Source organism: Equus caballus, chromosome 25 (assembly GCF_041296265.1).
Source record: "Equus caballus isolate H_3958 breed thoroughbred chromosome 25, TB-T2T, whole genome shotgun sequence".
Classification (NCBI taxonomy): domain Eukaryota; kingdom Metazoa; phylum Chordata; class Mammalia; order Perissodactyla; family Equidae; genus Equus; species Equus caballus.
In genome coordinates this window covers 11,105,181-11,122,977 of record NC_091708.1, presented here as the reverse complement: position 1 = coordinate 11,122,977, position 17,797 = coordinate 11,105,181, and the positions used below count along the sequence as shown (strand labels likewise).

Below are 17,797 nucleotides of genomic sequence, written 5' to 3'. Positions count from 1 at the left end.
TCTTGTTCCAAAAATGAAGACTTTCAAGACTGCTCCAGCAGAGCATTAAACCCAGCCTGCGGCCCTTCTCGGTGCAGGCCGCTCTCTCACTGCACAGGTCGCGCCCCATGGAGCCAGCCCTGCCTGAGGCTATTTCAGCCGCAGCTCCGGAAGACCAACACCGCAGTCGTCTTTGTCCCTGGAGCCCCTAGCACTGAACCAGGCAGACGGCAGGGAGTCAGGTGTCTGCTGAAGGAAAACCTGAGTCTTGCAGTTTTCCAAATCAATGAGAAATGCTTAGTTTTTCTGACATTATGGTCAGGAAAAAATCTTACTCTGATGAATACAGTCTGTTCATTGTAATAATAAATGATGGATTCCGCTAGTACTGAATAATTTGCACAGCACATTCTAGCTTCCTGGGAACGTGGAGCCACATGGTGATGTTCATTTGATTCATTTAACAAATATTCACTGAATGACGACTCTGTCCCCTCCTGCACTGGCCCTGGGAGTAAGACGTCCCCTGCCCTCACGGAGCTGCGAGTCTACCCTGAGAACTTAGCACCTGGAACCTAGTGAGAAAACGTTCTAGTGTCTAGTATATTATCTGGAACACTCCATATTTCCTGAAAATGTGAATCTAAAATTACCAGAGAGCACAATTTGGAAATGGTCGATGCAGTGAAATTTAAAAGAAAATTCATAGATTCAACCTTTAATGTAAAAAACATGAAAGCTAAATGAGGAAGAAGGAAAGCTGAAAATTCTATTTTAAATACTTTGGACCAGATTTAAATTTTAAAAATTATTTTATTATCTCTGGGTGACATTTTCATTTATAGTGACATTTATATACACATACATACAGGAGGTGTGTGTATGTAAGAGGGTTCCTTGGAGCTTTTGGTAAAACACATTTCTATCACTGGTTCATTTACAGCTAAAGTGAGCAGCATACAGGTCAATTTGAGACTTTGCTTTTGAGAATTTTCATTTGCAACAACGTGTGATAATTTAAGGATATATTTAATGGTTATTGACAAAGTTTAATGGTATCAAAAATACTAAGTCCATCTGGAGTTTATTGTCACTGGTTTTTTTCCCCCTGCACTCTTCTTTTTTCTTGAAAGCATGAAAGAGCCCGTGCAAATACAGAGCCTGTGCTGTTGCTTTGCACACTTTGGTAGATTGCTGTTTATTACTTAACCCAGCAGCATCATTAGTTTGTCGTATTTTACTTAGTGGCAACGGAGAAAATCACTAGCCTAGGCTTTAACTGGGAACTTCTATTATCCAGACGGTTATTGTGAACCTGTCAGAAAGGTGGTAGGCAACCAGGAGAGCTGGCTCAAAGCCTGTGCGTGGGAGCTCGTCCAGCTCTGTGCACACTGAGCAGCTCGGCTGTCTCGTGCCCCAGCTCCTAACAGAGGAACACAGCACAGCAGAAGGAAGCGGAGCCTGTTAGAGGCAGGCATATTGACAGGGTGGTAGGAGACAGAACAAACTACTTAGCAGATATAAAAATTTTTAAATTAAACGAAATGCCAGTAATCTGAGGCAAATGATTCTACCTACCTCAGGGCTGAGGGAATCACTTTATAATAAGTGAGACTAACTCATATTTGTTATAGCCCTTTACATTTTATGAAGTATTTTACAGACATCAGAGCTCAATGGGCATTTGTAACAATACATGAATACTTTCTGTAATAACACATGAATCCTTTTCATCATGAAAAAGTGAATTATACTGAGCATGCTGTTTAAGAAGGCAGGGAGGTATACTAACACATCTGAAAGACGCGCATCAAAAATAATCACAAGTTTCAAATTTTGGCACTTAAGAGATATGCACTAGCTACCCCAAAATTCATTTCTCTGCTTTCCTTCATGAGCAACGCAGGGTGTCACTGAGTGAATTTTCATGGTTCTCAGTGACTGCTGGTCAGTAACTGGGGATGATTGTCATCAGTCGGTTATCAGCCTATCAGACTATTTCTCCCGCTAAACACAAACTGAACAGAGACCTACGGATGCCAGTGCCATACATGCTGACTAACAGCAGAAACACTAGGCTGCTAAAAGACTCTCAGATTGTTTTTCCTATATTGCACTTTCTGGAAAACAAAACTTTAACAATGATATAATGTGATCCTGGTTCTAGACAGAGGAGCGGGGAACATGTAATTTACCTTTTTCTTGCTTGTTTTCCTAAAATTTTTGGTATAACCTCAGGGATGTAACAAGGAGAAATAACAAAATATACATGTTCTTTGGGCTTCGAGAAGACAGACCACACATGTTTTCAAAAGATTAAAATAGAGATCTCTTCTGCTTTAGCCACTTCATTTTCACAGTTGAAAATAAGGAACTGCTGTGTATTTCATATTCCTGAACTCATTCAACAGCATTGCCATAAATATACTGTTCTGCAGAAAGCTTTTTAAAACAGAGGTATAATTTATACATTTACCAACAATTATACCACATTACCAATTATGATATATTTACCAATTATCAGGAAAAAAATGACTAAATAAAATTTAGGGTAAAAAACACCAGTTTAGAATTTATATTCTAAGTGAAATGGGACTATGAAATGGTAAGATGTAATTTCCTCCAATAGTATAGCATTCCTGATGCCCTTTGATTCTTTGATTAATGTCCCTGATGACTTTTTATCATGACCATACCTCAAAGAAGACAAAGGTTGTTTTGTTGAGTTTGCTGGCTGTTAATTTTTAATTCTTATCTGCGTGGCTCTATTTTTATACAAGGCTGTTTATTCTCCATTTTTCTTTATTTTATAGCTGCTTATCCTGCTTGGGGTTTTTTTGTTAGGAATGGACTGTATGTATGCCCTGCAGTTTATGGTATTAATTCTAACGGAAATTGTCCATCTTGTAAATGTTCTTTTACATGATGCAGAAGATAAGCCAATTCTGTAATAAAGAACTTCCAGAGGATTCTAAACAAGTAAATTAACATGCCAGTTTACCATCCTTTACAAACTAAAGAACAAAGTGGTAGAGTAGTGAGCACAGACTTTGGACTACAACAGACGTGGGTTTGAATCCCCATGCTGCCACCCATGCCAGCTCTGTGTCTTAAGGCAAATCACTTAAACTTTCTAACCCCCCATTTCCTCCAAAGTAAACTGGTACTCATGCCCCCTACCTTGCAAGGTTTTTATGAGGGTTAGTAGCAAGGTGTGTACTTTATCTGGCACATGACAGGCACATGATAGTGGTTAAAGAACAATGGACTGAAATTCAGCGCTGGGCAACACGTGGGCCCACAGCTGACATGGAACTCTCTCTCCAAAGGGGATGCAATTCATGGAACCTTCTTTTGATTATCAATATAATCATTGTACTTAGTAGCTTATTTTTAATGTCAACATTGGGTGGTTTTGCCTCCAAAATTTTATTTTCTTTTAAATAAGTGTTTTTTAAAAAAGTTTATGGCAAACCTGTGATTTCACCATGCTTTGTGGTAATATTTTTGATGACAGAAAAATTTCCAATTTTTTTAATATCGATGGTAAAATGACATAATTTAAAAAATTTCTCCTAGAGCCAACACTGTTCCAAGTGAGATGTAACCTCTATACATGTGTGTCAACGGCTGGGTGGTAGGTCCTACAAAGAAATGTCATTTTTATTCACATATTTGGGTTGCTTAAACATTTCTGTAAGATGTAAAATACTCTTCTTCTTATGGCTGCAATTCTCAGCATCTACTCCCAGGCCTTCCTTTTTCAATCCATTGGCTAGTTTAAGGGTATTCACAATAAAACAATTTAAGGACAAAGTCATTGTTTTAACAGCCAGCATACTACAGTAGAAATTGCCCTGAGCAAGGAATTAGGAGACTTGAATTCAAGTCCTAATTTTGCCACTAATTTTTGCAGGATGACCTTAGGCAAGTCACTTAATTTCTCTCATTCATCAAATAATGAGATTGATTCCATTTTAAGTTATTTTCTACCTCTTAAATTGCTTTCATTTACTTATTATTATTTTTTTAATAATCAAAACACCTTCTGGGAGTTATGTTAAGCACCTGATGGGTACAGAAGTATTTACTGATATTTAAGGTAGTGTTTCTCAAACTGTGATCCAGGGACCACCTGAATAAAGATTTCTTGGGGTTCCTGTTAAAATTATAGCTTCTTGTCCTTTCCTTGGCTCAGTGAGAACCTCCTAAGGTGAGGGCCAGGTTTCTGTATTTTTCACCCTAATGTTTGAGAAACTGGCCTAAGAGAATGTGATCTAAGAGGGAAAAACTAGCTAGTGCTTTAAATTAATCTAGCCTCTGGCAAATCCTTTCTAAACACAATACACCATGCAGTGCAGAGGAGACCAGAAAAAAGCTGCTTCAGCAGAGCAGCCAGCCCGTGCTGGACCTTTGCCCGATGTTTTTTACTTGCTGTGTTCCATAACAAAACACGGAGAAAGGTCTCCATATCAGCTCGTAGCCTTGACATGCAAGTCACTGACATCATCGTTATGACAACAGCTTGAAGAGGCCTGCAGCTCTCCTCTCACTAGCGGTGAGAGAGTGAGCTTGTGCCACTTGGCTAAGAAAGAAAGATGAGTAAAACGACCTCTTTATTCTTGATTCCCCTCCACCCTAATACTCTAACTCGTCATCATGTCTGATTCAAATAATCTGGCAGAGAAAACAGAAAATCTGAGCCACACTGTTCTCATCACTCTGTAGCCAGATAGTGTACACATCTACTAAATAAATCCTCTTCTATACAATGGAAATGACCAAAGCCCATTCCTTCTCTTTTCCTTTCTAATGCCGTTGACAGGAACAAAACACCAAGTAAGGACACATGCTAGAGATTTTTAAATTCATACAAGTAAATTACAAAGAGAAGTGAATACTTTTTCTAGAATTTCACAACAAGATCCCTCTCATGGTGAAAAAATATGTATAATTTTAACAGGAAACTTAAAAGACATTTTGTTGCAAGACTATCTAACAGTTATGATAATAATGCCATTATCTGTGCTCATTATAGAGAAACATAACAGCAACTTTAAAAGGCCAAGTATACCGATAAGTGAAGATGAAATTTCTTTTTCAACATCCAGTATGCCAACATCAGATTTCTGGGTTTTATTCAATACTAGTGTCACGGGTTTCTCCTACCCCAATCAAACTGCCAAATGTCCACAAAATTCACACCAACATCAGAAAAATTTTTTAAAAAAAGAAACTTGACAAGAGCGACCATGCAAAATACCCAGAAGAACTGGAGTTGAGTGGCGCAGATCAGCAGGAGGAGAGGAATGCTGCAAAAGATGCTGCTGCATAGAGTCTAACTTGGCGCTGCCCCTATGACGCTGGAGGATCAAGGACTCAGGTCACAGATGTCTTCATGGACCCATAAGAACCAGGATCTTCATCCAAACTTTTAAGATCTTCTAAAAAGAAAATACTTCACGTAAATTGAAGTAATTTGTAAGTTAAACACCAGAAGAGTTCCTTATTTGATGTAAATTGTGCCTAAAACTTTGGCTGATACAAAGAAACCCGCCCACTAAGGCACCCTGAGGCAATCTGGCAATGTGTTGGAGAGAACTTGGTGGTCAGTACCACATCGTTGTGCGAGTACAAAGAGCGGACCACCCGCAGGGGACTGGCTTCTTTGGGCAGACAGTCAATAAGTTCACTGCACTGTTTGTCAAATCCCAACAAGCGAATCCCGTAGCCATGTGGGGAAGAAATCATTCGCCCATCAGGGCTGAAGCAAAGTTCTTTGATATAACCCCTGCCTACATTGGCTTCTTCAATGTAATGAGTCAGTCGTAGAGAACAGCGAGGGGAGACAGGTCGCACAGGAGCTCCTTCTTGGAATTCATAGACACAAGTCCACTAAGGGGAGAGAAGAGACACAAACCAAAGTTAGAGAGCCCCAAATAGTGCTACACATATTTTTTAAAATATTGAGATTTTTAAAAAAGCTCAACAGAATGCCAAAGCCACAGAATTGTTGCAAGAAATCACGCAGATGAATGCGACCTCCCTCCCAACTAACAAAATTCGTCGGACCCATCCCTTCTTATCTTCATAAGCTAAGGTTGTTCTGTGCTGTGACACTTTGAGCTTTTTACTCCCTGAGGCTGCTGTGATTTCTGTAGTAATAATTCCCTTTTCTGAGAGTAGCAACAATCTTGATATTTAAAAAATTCCAGGGCTCAGACACCCAAGCCCTAGAATACCTCTCCTCCTACACACTTCAAAGGCTCTTCTCTCTTTCTTTCAGTTGTGGCTTCTAGAGATAATGAGATCCTTGGAGGACTCCTGCTTTCCAGAGCGATGAGAATCACAAGGTCATAGAAGGCCTTTTCCCCTAGTCATCAGTTTAGTCCTTTCCCAAAATTTGCCCTAGTTTTTAAAAAGAGAAAATTATAATACTCAATTGCCTTAGCAAAACCTCACATTTAGCCAGCTTAGCTGAAACATCTCAGTCCTATGTTTACCAGATAAGGGTGTTTTTTACAATGAGATGAAGGAGGCAAGAATTAAGAAGATGGGCACAATCTGAGCTGCTGATTGCCTTACAGTACTGCCCAGCTTGCCATAGCCAGGCCGGAGAGGAGGAAGAAGGGTTTTCAAGGGATGAAGATCCCCTGAGCACACAGGGCGAGGGCAATTTGTTCCACCGGCGCTGCTGAAGGTAGAGTGCTGCTGCCCATACCTCCTGATCGTCAGTGTTGCTTGAGCACCGAAGAAGAGTGGCCCAGCCTTTGGGGTGCAGCTGTAAGGATGTGATGCAGTTTCCACGGTCTCTCTCACCAGGAACTTCGGGGGTTAAGACTTCAAGACTATTTCGTGGTGCAACTCCTGAGATACAAAAAAACTGGACATGGGATTTGTATTACCAAAGGACTAAGGCAGCTCACCAAAGCGCTCATTTCTGGCAGCCATCCCCCATGCTTTCATTCCTTCGTCTGCCCCTTATGCTACCACATGTAGACTAACATGGTGTCCCTAAGTGTTTGGGATGTGAGTGTGTCTTTGGGGTGGGGTATGGGGGAGGGTATGGCTAGAACTAAAGAATCCAACTTCCTGCAGCAGGAATCACTGAAGACCTAAGGCTAAGGCATTCAAGCTGATTAGGGGTCCTTTTCATTTGGATCTACAGCTCAGAAAGCTCTTTAAGTAAGAATCAAAGTTATGTGACATGAAAAGGATCTGGAAAAGTAAAGATAATGATTCTCATCCCAGAGGACCTGGTGCTCTCTAGTCCAGAGAAGGAAATACTTGGAAGCCCTGAAGCTTGCCTGTATATAAATAAAAGGCTATTATGTGTAAAAGGAGCAGAACTTATGGCCCCTAAGGACAGCACTATAAACAAAAATAGACCTATAATTTTGGAAGTAAGGGAGGAGACCTCACATAGAGACATGTCAAAATAAGTGGTGGGAGAAACTGCCAAAGATACATATTCCTGGTACTCAGCTATGGCCCATCATTTCCTCCTACCTAGCCCCCAATGAAAGTGACTGCTTTAGTAAGCCACTGTCACTCACAGGAGTATGTCATACCCCTCAGGTATGTGAAGAACCGCTTTCATAGAAGTTACAAGGAAGCAGCTTAGAAATTTAATATCAAGAGAAATATTTCAACACTTTTCTGCCTGTGGAAGGAGCTGCTGTGAAGATAATGAACTGTCTGTCAGACCCTCTGTGAATGATTTCTCAAGTACTCGTGTTATCTTCTTTTAAAAGATTCCCTTTACATTACTACAGCATTGATGGAAACCTGTGAAGCTAAATTATATTATTACAACCACACTATACCTAAATAATGATTTCACATGTGATTGAACTTTAATGACAATTTTAGAGAAAAACAAACCCCTATTTCAAGAATTAATTTTGAAAGTGTATAACAAAAGCAGAAAACAAACCCATTCTAAATAGGTAAGTAGTGGTTTTTGAGCTGTGCTCCTTGGAAGTTCCTTAAGAGCTGGCAAAACGGGGGAACCACATGAGGTCCAGGGTAGAGATGGAGTGGGGAAGAGTGGAGGGTCAAGGGCCTTCCTAATTTCACTTGAAACAGAGTTACTCCACTTTTTGTGTGTGTGTGCTGAGGAAGATTTGCCCTGAGCCAACATCTATGGCCAATCTTCCTCTTTCTGTATGTGAGCTGCCACGACAGCATGGCCACTGACAGACAAGTGGTGTAGGACCGCGCCTGGGAATGGAACCTGGGCCGCTGAAGCGGAGCGCCAAATTTAACCACTAGGCCACCAGGGTGGGTGCTACTCCACTTTTCTTGTGCTACATCCCTAAGAATCCACAGCAGATTTCATGTCAAAAACAGAGTTCTAATCCTGAAAAGAGTTTGAAAGCCTCCGCTCTATATAGTTATTATATCTGCCAAAGTACGGTGCTAACATATTCTGACACCTGAAGACCCAGGATTCCCAACATTCAGAGCAATCTTACCTGTAAGTCCCGCCTCGTTCTCTCTTTCCACTCCCTAATTCTCTACCTCTCTCTGCCCAGGTTCCCCATACATCGTCTCTTCTCCCCTTCCCAACTCTCTAGAGCATGAAACTGGTTTTGGGTTTACCACTGCAGCAGGCAAGCATGTTAACTATTCTTCTTAAATTAAGTTTCTTTTTCTCATGGATGGTTTAGTTAATCAATAAAGATCTTTCTTAATGATTGTTAAGAGCCTTGGCTCGTTTCCCATGGCCAAAGTAGAAGGAGAAGAACAGGTAGAATCTGTAAAAGAAGTTTCTGCTACAAATCAAAGGAGAACTGTCACACATCTCGACATGCGTCTCTCAATTTAAGAGGAGGAGTTTTTGTTGGTTTTTTTTTTTTATTAAGGTTATAAAAGTTAACATCCTTGTGAAATTACAGTTGTACATTATTATTAGTCATGTTGTAGTTACACCACTTCACCCCTAGTGCCAGTGCCCTCCCCCCACCCCCCTTTCCCCTGGCAACCACCGATCAGTTCTAAGAGGAGGAGTTTTTAACCTTAAGTGAAACATCACAGTCTTCAACATCCAGAGGAGAGCGAATAGGCTATAGGTTAGGTTAGGTTAGGAAGGGCTCTCAAACCATCCTACTCACATAAGTAGTCATGCAAAATAATCAAGTATGCATTTACTGAGCACCGATCAGGTGAGGTCACCCAGGGAAAACATATTAGAAGTTTGATGTATAGACCCTCCCCTAAATATGTAGGTAGGAGACATGCTTATCTCCAAAAGCTGACCCAAAATACAAAAAAAACTATGTGGCCATCAGTCCACAAAGAGGATGACAAACAAAAAGTGCAGTTTAAGAGCTTAGATGTGGATTAGTACGGAGAGGGATGGTAGGTGAAATGTGCACAGGCAGAAAGCATTGAATTTGAGGGTGGAAGGAATGGGCTAAGCAGCTAGTTCTGCCAGACTGGCTGGGGGAAAACTGGCAAAAGCAGAGTGAGGCTAGATTGTAGCTCACTTTATCCCACAACCTGTCTGAGGCTGTCAGGTATTGCTCAGATAAGGAAATGGCAGAGCAAAAAGCCTCCTGGGCTGGAACCAGGCGATTTTCACAAGCCCCTGATAAACTCATCCCCTTGTGTGTATACAGCACTGTCACATGCATAATCTCATTTAATTTCCACAGCAGCTTTGATTGGAATCTACATTTCCCAACTACAGTCATACGTCGCTTAACGATGGGGATACGTTCTGAGAAATACGTCATTAGGCAATTTTGTCATTATGCGAACATCATAGAGTGCACTCACACAAACCTAGGTGGTATAGCCTACTATGCACCTAGGCCACAGGGTAGTAATCTAATGGGACCACCGTCCTACACGCAGTCCATAGTTGACTGAAACAACATATACAGCACATGACTGCCTCTCCAAACTAGACTAAACTAAGCCCAGGAAATAAAACCGAAGCTCAAATTCCAACAAAGATTTAAATCCAAGATATTCAACCCTACAGACTCTGGTTAGCACTTTGAAAATGATGACTGAGCAGCAAGGAATAGCCTCATCTTTACTGGCTTTTATTTTTATGGATTAAAACCAAACTAAAGAAAGCTATTTGGTAGAATCTATTGTAAGATTATAAAATCCAAATTTTAACCTACCTTCTCTTTGGGAGGCTCGTGACATATGTTTCTCAGAAGATGAATTAGAATCACCATGATGACAAGGTGAACCAGAAACTCTAGGACCAGATGAACTTGATGAAGTGCTCAGATCTTGAAAATACAAAAAGTTCTGACAATAAATGTAGCAAAACTCTGGTAGTGTCTCAACTTTTTAATCATCTACTTGAACCATAATGTTAAAATCCATGTAAAACATGGCAAGTACATGTCTACTTAAAACTGGCCTATAGGGGCCGGCCTGGTGGCGCAGCGGTTAAGTGCACACATTCTGCTTTGGTGGCCCGGGTTTCACCGGTTTGGATCCCGGGTGTGGACACGGCACCACTTGGCAAGCCATGCTGTGGTAGGCGTCCCACAAATAAAGTAGAGGAAGATGGGCACAGATGTTAGCTCAGGGCCAGTCTTCCTCAGCACAAAAAAGAGGAGGATTGGCAGCAGATGTTAGCTCAGGGCTAATCTTCCTCAAAAAAAAAAAAAAAAAAAAACTGGCCTATAACTAAGACTGAGGTAGGCAGGACAGCTCTTTGAAGTGTTTTATCTAAGGCCTAGTCCCTTTCTAAAACCTTTTATACCTTTATACTTTTTAAGCAATGAATTGCTTAAGTGAAATAAAAATGAAAAACTAAACAAACAAAGGAGCATCTTTGTTTCTCCATTTCTGTAATGAAATCAAACAAGAAAATTTAGTAAGAATGAAAACTGAGCTGTTCAGCCCGTTGTTAAATGTTAGAATAGGGTCCAAACAACATGCCCATTATTGAGAACATGAACAGATCCTTCTTAAAGCACAGCAAAAACTTCTACTAGTATTCTTGAAATTATGTGAATACTATCTTTGAAATGCAATACATACTTTACATTAAATCTGTGGCAAAATAAAACAAAGTGAATATCAGATAGTTGAGTTTGATGTATTACCCCAAATACTAAACTCTGTATCATCACACTTTTCTAGTGGCCCCACACTTCTGTGGAGACTTATTAATCTGATTCTCTTTGATGTCACTAAGCATCAGAATTACCCCTAGAAGACAGAAAATCATCTTGGTTTTTGAGTCAAAAAATTCTGACTAGACCTTCTCTTCTAAATCACTACTTCTCACTAAGCTTAAGTTGATTATTAATGTTAAACCTAAAAAAAACCTCTGAATCTAAAAGGATTGTACTTGCATATTTATGAAATCCCTTCACTGCAAGTAAGTTGACAAAACCTAAATTTCTACTTTAGCAGTGAAATTGGGCAACCATGTATAGTGAGGCCTGACTGTTCCCAAAGGAGTCTTCAGAAGTAGCCCTGTGCACACACAGGAGAAAGCGTCCAACCATGTGAAGCTGGCTTTTAACAGCAATTTATGAACATTATGTGTTCCAAATGCTTAAGTCTTTTTTTCTGGATTCTGCTTCATAAACACAGTATTATAAATAATGGGTATGTTCCCAGGTCAGCCCTCTTTTTCTGAAAGGTGGATGAAATATCACAAAATGTAGATGAATTATAGTGCATAAGTTTTTCTGAGCCCCAATTTCACTTAAGTCTAAGGGAATCAGCAGCAGGAGAAGGAACAGGGCTTTAGCAAGAGGATATTTCAGGGTCATGAGACAAGATGGCACCAGCTACCTGTGTCTGGACACCTGGAAGTCAGGATACAAGATAGACTTAAAATTAAAACTCTCTATTGACCATAACTTAAAAGCTCCGCTAGGTTCCAGAAGGACTTAAAACGATTGATATTACCTTGTGCCATCACTAATGTTTTTTTTTCTTTGAGGAAGATTAGCCCTGAGCTAACATCTGCTGCCAACCCTCCTCTTTTTTTTTTTTTTTTTTTTTATTGAGTTATTGATAGGTTACAATCCCAACCCTCCTCTTTTTGCTGAGGAAGACTGGCCCTGAGCTAACATCCATGCCCATCTTCCTCCACTTTATATGTGGGACGCATACCACAGCATGGCTTGCCAAGTGGTGCCATGTCCGCACCCAGGATCCAAACCAGCGAAACCGGGGCCTCCGAAGCGGAATGTACGCACTTAACCGCTGCGCCACCGGGCCGGCCCAGCCCCCTTTATTTAAAAATTTAATTTAATTTTTTGGGGGGCCATCACTAATTTTTGAGATAGTGGTGATTTAGAAATACTGTTGAAAGATTTTTATGGCTAGCAGAGAGCTAAAAGAAAATATTTTTAGAGCTGGCACTTATTCTTTCTAGATCATTTGTGATACAGAGGCACAAATTAATGCTATGTCAGAGATACATATAGGTCTTTACACTTCCTTCGGAAAAAAGCTCTCACTGAGCCTTCCAAAGAATGTCTTTTGATTTTCTTTCCATCTTCCTGCTATCATTATCAGAATGGAAACACGTAACATCCCTATGTCTGAGACTCTTTGGAAAACTCTTTAACCAAAAAAGACAAGCTTACCTGAACTTGATGTGGTTCTTCTTGCTCTCAGAATGGGATAGCTGCCTACTTCTAAAGACTTGGTTAAGTCAAGATCATGCAGAATCAAGAGATATCCAGAGGACGTTGAGATCAACATTTTGGAACAATCTGGTGTTAATCTCATCCGCATGAGAAAACGTGTGTGAAAGAACTTCTTATGCGGACACCCATCTTCTGTACACCTGCAGAAGAATCAAACCGACACAACCTAGAGTTATCATAAAGATAAGGAGTCAGTGACAGTCGGATTTTTGCCCTTCAAACTAGAATTTACAGTCAATGTATACTTAGCTTACACATGATTAACAATCTTTTTTTGCTCACCATTCCTTCTTTCATCTCCAACTTTCCCTTTTAGATTATTGTCTTTCTGAAGTATATTTTTAAAAGGAGGACTTTGTTGAGGTAAACTCTCTTACTTTTTATAGTTCTGAAAATCTTTGCTTCACTCTTCTTTTTTTTTTAAAGATTTCTCCTTTTTCTCCCCAAAGCGCCCCAATACATAGTTGTGCATTTTTAGTTGTGGGTCCTTCTAGTTGTGGCATGTGGGACGCCACCTCAGCATGGCTTGACGAGCGGTGCCATGTCCAGGCCCAGGATCCGAACTGACAAAACCCTGGGCCGCCGCAGCGGAGCGCACGATCTTAACCACTCAGCCACGGGGTGGCCCCTACTTCACTCTTCTGATTAAAGGTTTAGCTGAGCATATAACTTTAGGTTGCTAGTTACTTCCTTCTGAATACTAAGGATAATATTCCACTGAGCTCTGGCTTCCACTGTTGCTATTTCTAAGTCTTCTATTAGTCTAATTGTTACCTGGATAATTTATCTTTTTTTACCCCTTCTGTCTGGTCTTCTCTTTGTCTTTGCAGTACTGCAGTTTCACTTTGATATGCGTAAATTTGGATTTCTTTCTATTTATCTTTATTGGGATTCATTTTACTTTCTAAATTTTAAGATTCATGTTATTCACATTTTCCAGAAAATTTTCTGTCATTAGTCCAATAATGCTTCTCAACTATTTTCTCTATTCTTTTGGAGCTCCAAATAGATGTCTGAAACATTCACATTTGACTATCCTTGTCTGATAATTGCTCTTTCATGTTTTCTAGCTCCTCATTTCCATATGTTGCACTCTGGGTAATTTTTCAATTTCTATCTTCCAATCTGTTTTTTTAAGCCGTGTCTAATCTGCTACTTGACCTTCTCCTATTTTTTTTTCAATTTCCGTAATTGCATTTTTTTACTTCTTTAAGTTCTATGTGGCTCTTTTTCAAATCTGTCTGGTCTTTTGAATAGATTTTTATTCCTTGCTTATGTTTTTTTATTCCTCTTTTTATTTCCTTTCTTTGTTAATTATTTTTAAAATTGTGAACTGTATCATACCTACAGAAAAGTACATAAATAAAAAATGTAGAATTGAAAGAAAACCGAACACCTGTGACTCCTCACCCGTGTTAAGAAGTAGAGCAATGCCACTACGTTAAAAGTCCCCTCCATTTCTCTCCTCTGAAGGATCGCTGCATCCTTCAGTCAGCATTCAATGCTTCAAGCACACAATGTCTTTTCTCATCTCTCTGAGGATACTGATAGACTTTTTAAAATTTTAAGTTTTCCTCTCCCTATACAGTGTCTACTTCTTCCAAAATATCTCCCCAGTTGCGTAGGTCTTTATATTAGAAGCTCTTCTCACAGGTCTGATTATCTTTGGCTGTCTGCTGGTAATTAAGAGTAGGGAACGAAAAAGCCGCCTGGGACTCTGAGAAGAGGGGTAGGCCTGAGCTTCACGATACAGGGTGAAGGGACTCCTAATGTCAGCATCTTTGGCTCCTCAACTGGAAGAAGGCTGAGGATCTCTGAGTGCAATATTCAGCGTGCATACAGTCATGCAATCTCCCTGATTTTGGTAAGGTACTCAGGCTTTCAACTGTATCTGGCATCCTCAATAGAGAGATTCCCTATTTTACCTTCTTTAGAGAATAAATTTTGAAACTTATGCTGAAATGGGAGGAAGTCAATCACTCACAGTATGGATTAAGGGAGGAAATACAAGTTCTTAAATATCTTTCGCTTGAATCCTTTCTTTAGCTACCCCTTTGACCTCAGAGTACCCAGAGTCGCAGTTCCTATGTCTTTCGAGGATATTGTACAAATTGTCTTAAGTTCTTAACTTTTCCCCACTGCCAGCTTAGATTCAGCTTTCTTGCACTTACTAAATCCAATGGTTTAAGTAAGTTGCTAAGTCAGTTACTACTCATCTACCTGCTTTCTAGATTCTAAATTTTATTGTTATTGCTTCCTCTCCTATTTCCCCATCTTTATGAGTTTATATTCTTTATTTTTAAAATTTCCTTATTGTAGTTTTAAAGGAGTCTTCTCATCCATAGACGTTATTTAGGTCTTACAATGACTTAACTCATTTTACAATTTTCTCCATAAAGTTTATACAAATCTTCTGTTGGAATTTATTCCTGTGTACCAATTAAATTTTAAACTACACTACTAAAAACTATATACTTCAAAAAATTTAAGTTGTTTATTGTGATGAATAGGAACAAGACTGATTTTTACATTTTGATCTTATATCTAACAATCTTGGTTTAACTCTTCTTAATTCTGATAATTTATCAGCAGAATTTCTAGGGTTCTCTTTATAGACCAGGGGTCAAAAAACTGTGGCCTATGGGCCAAATCTGGATCACTGCCTGTTTTTGTGTAGAAAGTTTGCTGGAACACAGCCACACTCATTCTTGTATTGTCCATGACTGCTTAGAGACCACATAGCACACGAGACCTAAAATATTTATTACACGGTCCTTTATAGAAACAATTTGCCAACTCCTGATCTAGACAATCATACCATCTATGAATGATATAGTTTAATTTTTTCCTTTCCAATCCTTATATATTTATTTCTTTTACTGCACCAACTAGGACGCTGCCACCCCCCCACCCCAAAACAATGGTGAACAGAAGTAGTAACAGCAGGCATGTTTTCCTTCCTGATTTTATAGAGAAAACTTCTAAAGTTTTACCCTTTTTAAATGTGCTGTAGGTTTTAGGGTATACTTTTGACGAGTTTCTTTATATTTCTAGTTAATTAACGGTTTGGTTTTTCAACAGCTTTATTGAGGTATAGTTTACATATCATAAAATTCACTCATTTTAAGTGTACAATTAAGTGATTTTTAGTAAATTTAGAGTTGTGGAATCATCAACACAATCCAATTTTAGAACATTTTCATCCCCCTAAAAAAATCCCTCGTGCCCATTAGCAGTCACTCTCTGTTTCTACTCCCAGCCACAGACAACCATTAATTTACTTTTGTCTCTATAGATCGGCCTATTGTGGACATTTCATATAAACAGAATCATATAGTAACTGGTCTTTTGATTTGGCTTTTTAAAATTAGCATAATTTTTGGAGGTTCATCTGTGTTGTAGTACATATTAGTACAATGTTCCTCTTTGTTACCAAATTGTATTCCATCGTATAGGTATGTCACATTTTGTTCCATTATTGACCAGTTGACAGATATTTGGATGGGTTCCCTTGTTGAGCTATTATGAATACTACTACTATAAGCATTCATGTACAAGTCTCAGTGTGGACATATGTGTTCATTCCTCTTGGGCAGTTATCTTGGAGTAGAATTAGTGGGTCATATGGTAACTCTATGTTTAACATTTTAAGAAACTGCCAAACTGTTTTCTAAAGTGGCTGTACCACTTTACATTCCTACAAGCAATCTATGAGGTTCTGGTTCCTCCACATTCTTACCAATACTCATTATTGGCTTTTTATTAAAGCCATCTTAGTGGGGGTGAAGTGGTATCTCATTTTGGTTTTGACTTGTATTTCCCTTATGACTAATGATGTTCTTTTCATGTGCTTGCTTATTAGTCATCTGTATATCTTCCTTGGTGAAATGTCTATAGAAATATTTTGCCCATTTATAAAATTAGTTATTTGTGTACATATAAGTGAGTTGCAAGAGTTCTTTATATATTCTGGATACAAATCCTTTATCAAATGTGATTTACAAATATTCTCTCCAACTCTGTAGTTTTTCTTTTCACTTTTTTTTTTAAGATTTTATTTTTTTCCTTTTTTCTCCCCAAAGCCGCCCAGTACGTAACTGTATATTCCTCATTATGGGTCCTTCTAGTTGTAGCATGTGGGACGCTGCCTCAGCGTGGTTTGATGAGCAGTGCCATGTCTGCGCCCAGGATATGAACCAAAGAAACACTGGGCCGCCTGCAGCGGAGCGCACAAACTTAACCACTCAGCCACGGGGCCAGCCCCTCTTTTCACTTTCTTAATAGTGTCATTTGATGTGCAAAGTTTTTTAATTTTAATGAAGTCCATTTTATCAACTGTGTTTTGATGTCACGTGAAGATTTACTCCCATGTTTTCTTCTAAGAGTTATATAGTTTTAGTTCTTACATTCAGGTTGAAATCCATTTTGAGTTCATTTTTGCGATGTGGGATAAGGGTCTAAATTCATCTTTTTGCATGTGGATATCCAGTTGTTCAAGTATCATTTGTTGAAAAGACTATCCTTTCCTCAACCATTGAATTATCTTTGCTCCTTTGTTGAAAATTAGCTGATCATAATGCAAGAGTTTACTTCTGGACTCTCAATTCTGTTCCCTTGATTTATATGCCTATCCTATGCCAGTACCACACTGTCTTTTTTTTTTCTTTTTTGAGGAAGATCAGCCCTGAGCTAACATCTGCTGCCAACCCTCCTCTTTTTGCTGAGGAAGACTGGCCCTGAGCTAACATCCATGACCATCTTCCTCTACTTTATATGTGGGACGCCTACCACAGCATGGCTTGCCATGCGGTGCCATGTCCACACCCGGGATCCGAACCGGTGAACCCCGGGCCACCGAAGCGGAACGTGCGCACTTAACTGCTGTGCCACTGGGCTGGCCCAACACACTGTCTTGATTACTATGGCTTTGCAGTATGTTCGGAAATCAGGAACTATGAGTCTTCCAACTTTGTTCTTCTTTTTCAAGATTGTTTTGGCTACTCTGGGTCACTTGCATTTCCATATAAATTTTAGCATAAGCTTGACAATTTGTCCAAAAAAGGCAGCTGGAATTTTGATAGGGATTGCATTGAATCCATAGATTCATTTGGAGAGAATTGCCATCTTAATGATTTTGTGTCTTCCAATCTTTGAACATGGAATGTCTCTCC

At 39.4% G+C, this 17,797-nt stretch overlaps 1 protein-coding gene across 2 annotated transcripts in view; it reads right to left on the bottom strand.

Moving 5' to 3' along the window:
• Positions 1–772: 772 nt before the first annotated feature.
• Positions 773–17,797, bottom strand: part of DCAF10 (DDB1 and CUL4 associated factor 10) — a 49,873-nt gene continuing 32,848 nt past the window's right edge. Inside the window, exons 4-8 of one of the 2 annotated variants that reach the window (XM_023629693.2) lie at positions 12,564–12,766; positions 10,119–10,232; positions 6,701–6,846; positions 5,779–5,874; positions 773–5,423 (exon numbers count right to left, since the gene is read on the bottom strand). In XM_023629693.2, coding sequence (XP_023485461.1) covers positions 5,376–5,423; positions 5,779–5,874; positions 6,701–6,846; positions 10,119–10,232; positions 12,564–12,766 — 607 coding nt within the window. In that variant the 3' untranslated portion in view covers positions 773–5,375. Of the gene's footprint in view, positions 5,875–6,700; positions 6,847–10,118; positions 10,233–12,563; positions 12,767–17,797 lie in introns of both variants that reach the window. The other variant, XM_023629691.2, reaches the window with a different exon arrangement.